The 1,924-nt window shown below is 42.3% G+C and overlaps 1 protein-coding gene across 1 annotated transcript; it reads right to left on the minus strand.

Annotated features, from left to right (window-relative positions):
* Positions 1–210: 210 nt before the first annotated feature.
* LOC103110411 (olfactory receptor 5B12-like) lies at positions 211–1,164 on the minus strand. The gene has a single exon (XM_007519583.1). The coding sequence runs from the start codon at positions 1,162–1,164 to the stop codon at positions 211–213; it is 954 nt and encodes a 317-aa protein (XP_007519645.1).
* Between the last annotated feature and the right edge of the window lie 760 nt (positions 1,165–1,924).

Raw genomic sequence — 1,924 nt, forward strand, 5'->3', positions numbered from 1 at the left:
TTATGATCTTAAGATAGAAATAAAATCCCATTTCTAGCAAAAAAAACACCCAAATTTCTCTACCACTCATATTTACAAAGCATGAATAGAATCAATTTCATTTGGAAGGAATTGTTCAGAGGAGTTAAAGAAAGAATTAAAGTACAAAAAAATTCAAAGACACTAGAAGTCCTATGGAATTCTATATGGCTCATATGTTAATTCTATTTTTTAAAAAATGATGTCCATGGAAGACATTGTTTTTCCAATCGCCTTACTGAAGGCACTCTTGAATTCTTTGTTCCTCAAGCTGTAGACCAGAGGGTTCAGTGTAGGGATGATTATGGTGTAGAATACAGACGCCATTTTATCTGTATCCATGGAATGGTTGGAGTTGGGCTGCAAGTACATGAAGATAATGGTCCCATAGAAGATACATACAGTGGTTAGGTGGGATGCACAGGTGGAAAAGGCCTTCCTCCATCCCTCTGCTGATTGCATTCTCAGGATAGCAACAGAAATCAGCAGATAAGAACTAAAAATAACCAGGAGAAAACAAGAGAGATTGAAAGCTGCCATTTTGAAAGTCACAATCTCATTTGTGGAAATGTCAGAGCAAGAGAGTTCCAGCAGTGGAGGAATGTCACAGAAAAAGTGATTAACAACATTAGAATGGCAGAAGGAGAGGCAGAAGGTGAAGACAACATCGAGAGATGACTGCAAGAGCCCACAAATATAGCAGCGAGCTATGAGGAAGGCACACACAGTACTCGTCATGGTGGTGGTATAATGAAGTGGCTTGCACATGGCAATGTAGCAGTCAAAGGACATTAGGGTTAGAAGGAAACATTCAGTAATGACAAAGGCTGCAAAGAAGAACATCTGGGCTGCACATGCGTTGGAGGGTATGACCTTGTCCCCTGGGAGAAGCCCCACCAGGACCTTGGGGGTGACAGCAGAGGAGTAAACACAGTCCACCAGCAAGAGGTTGCTGAGGAAAAAGTACATGGGAGTGTGGAGTCGAGAGTCCAACAGAATCAACAGGATCAGGCCCAGGTTGCCCACCAGAGTGAAGAAGTAGATGAGAGTAAAGATTAAAAATAAAGGCATCTGCATCTTCTTGGCATCTGTTAACCCCACAAGAATGAATTCAGTCACCTCAGAAATGTTCTCCATCAAGATCATTTGGTGATCTCAGGAAAGGCATGCATGGCAAGATGAGCAAACACAAGATAAAGCTATGTGCTTCCTATAACATGGCCTGGGACATGAACTGTACTCCTTATCTTACAATCTTGTTAATCATTACTAAATCAATAATAAAAGTTTGTAAAAACAAAAAAAAAATAGGCATAGCATTTGAGATTCCAAAGCAGACACTGAAGGTTCTACCACATCTGAAATTCAGATGTGATTTGACCATTATAACCATACACACCCTAAAAAAGAGATTTAGGAGGTTTTTTTTTTTTTTTTTCCAGACCTAGCATCTTTGCCTTCACAATTTTTATAAGCTGTCTGATAACAATGAACATCTAAGTCTGACCATGTTGCTGATGCTACCATGATTCCATCCTGACTTTTCTGGGCAGACGCCCTCACCAATTTGTTCTGGAACCTTGCCTCTCCAGAGACTTGCCGCACTAGGGAAAGATAGAAACAGCCTGCAGGTGTGTGTGTGGTGGGGGAAGGGGGGCTGGGCGGTAGCGCAGCTGGTGAAGCTCACATGGCGCAAAGTGCAAGGACCCCGCTTAAGGATACCTTTCGAGCCCCCCCCTCCCCATCTGCTTCACCGCCTGTGAAGCAACTCTGCAGGTGTCTCTCCTCTCCCCATCTCTGTCTTCCCCTCCTCTCTCCATTTCTCTCTGTCCTATCCAACAATGACGACATCAACAACAACAATAATAACTACAACAAAAAAAAAGAAGGGTAACAAGGCAATAAA

The sequence above is a fragment of the Erinaceus europaeus genome, chromosome 17 (genome assembly GCF_950295315.1).
Source record: "Erinaceus europaeus chromosome 17, mEriEur2.1, whole genome shotgun sequence".
NCBI classification, from domain to species: domain Eukaryota; kingdom Metazoa; phylum Chordata; class Mammalia; order Eulipotyphla; family Erinaceidae; genus Erinaceus; species Erinaceus europaeus.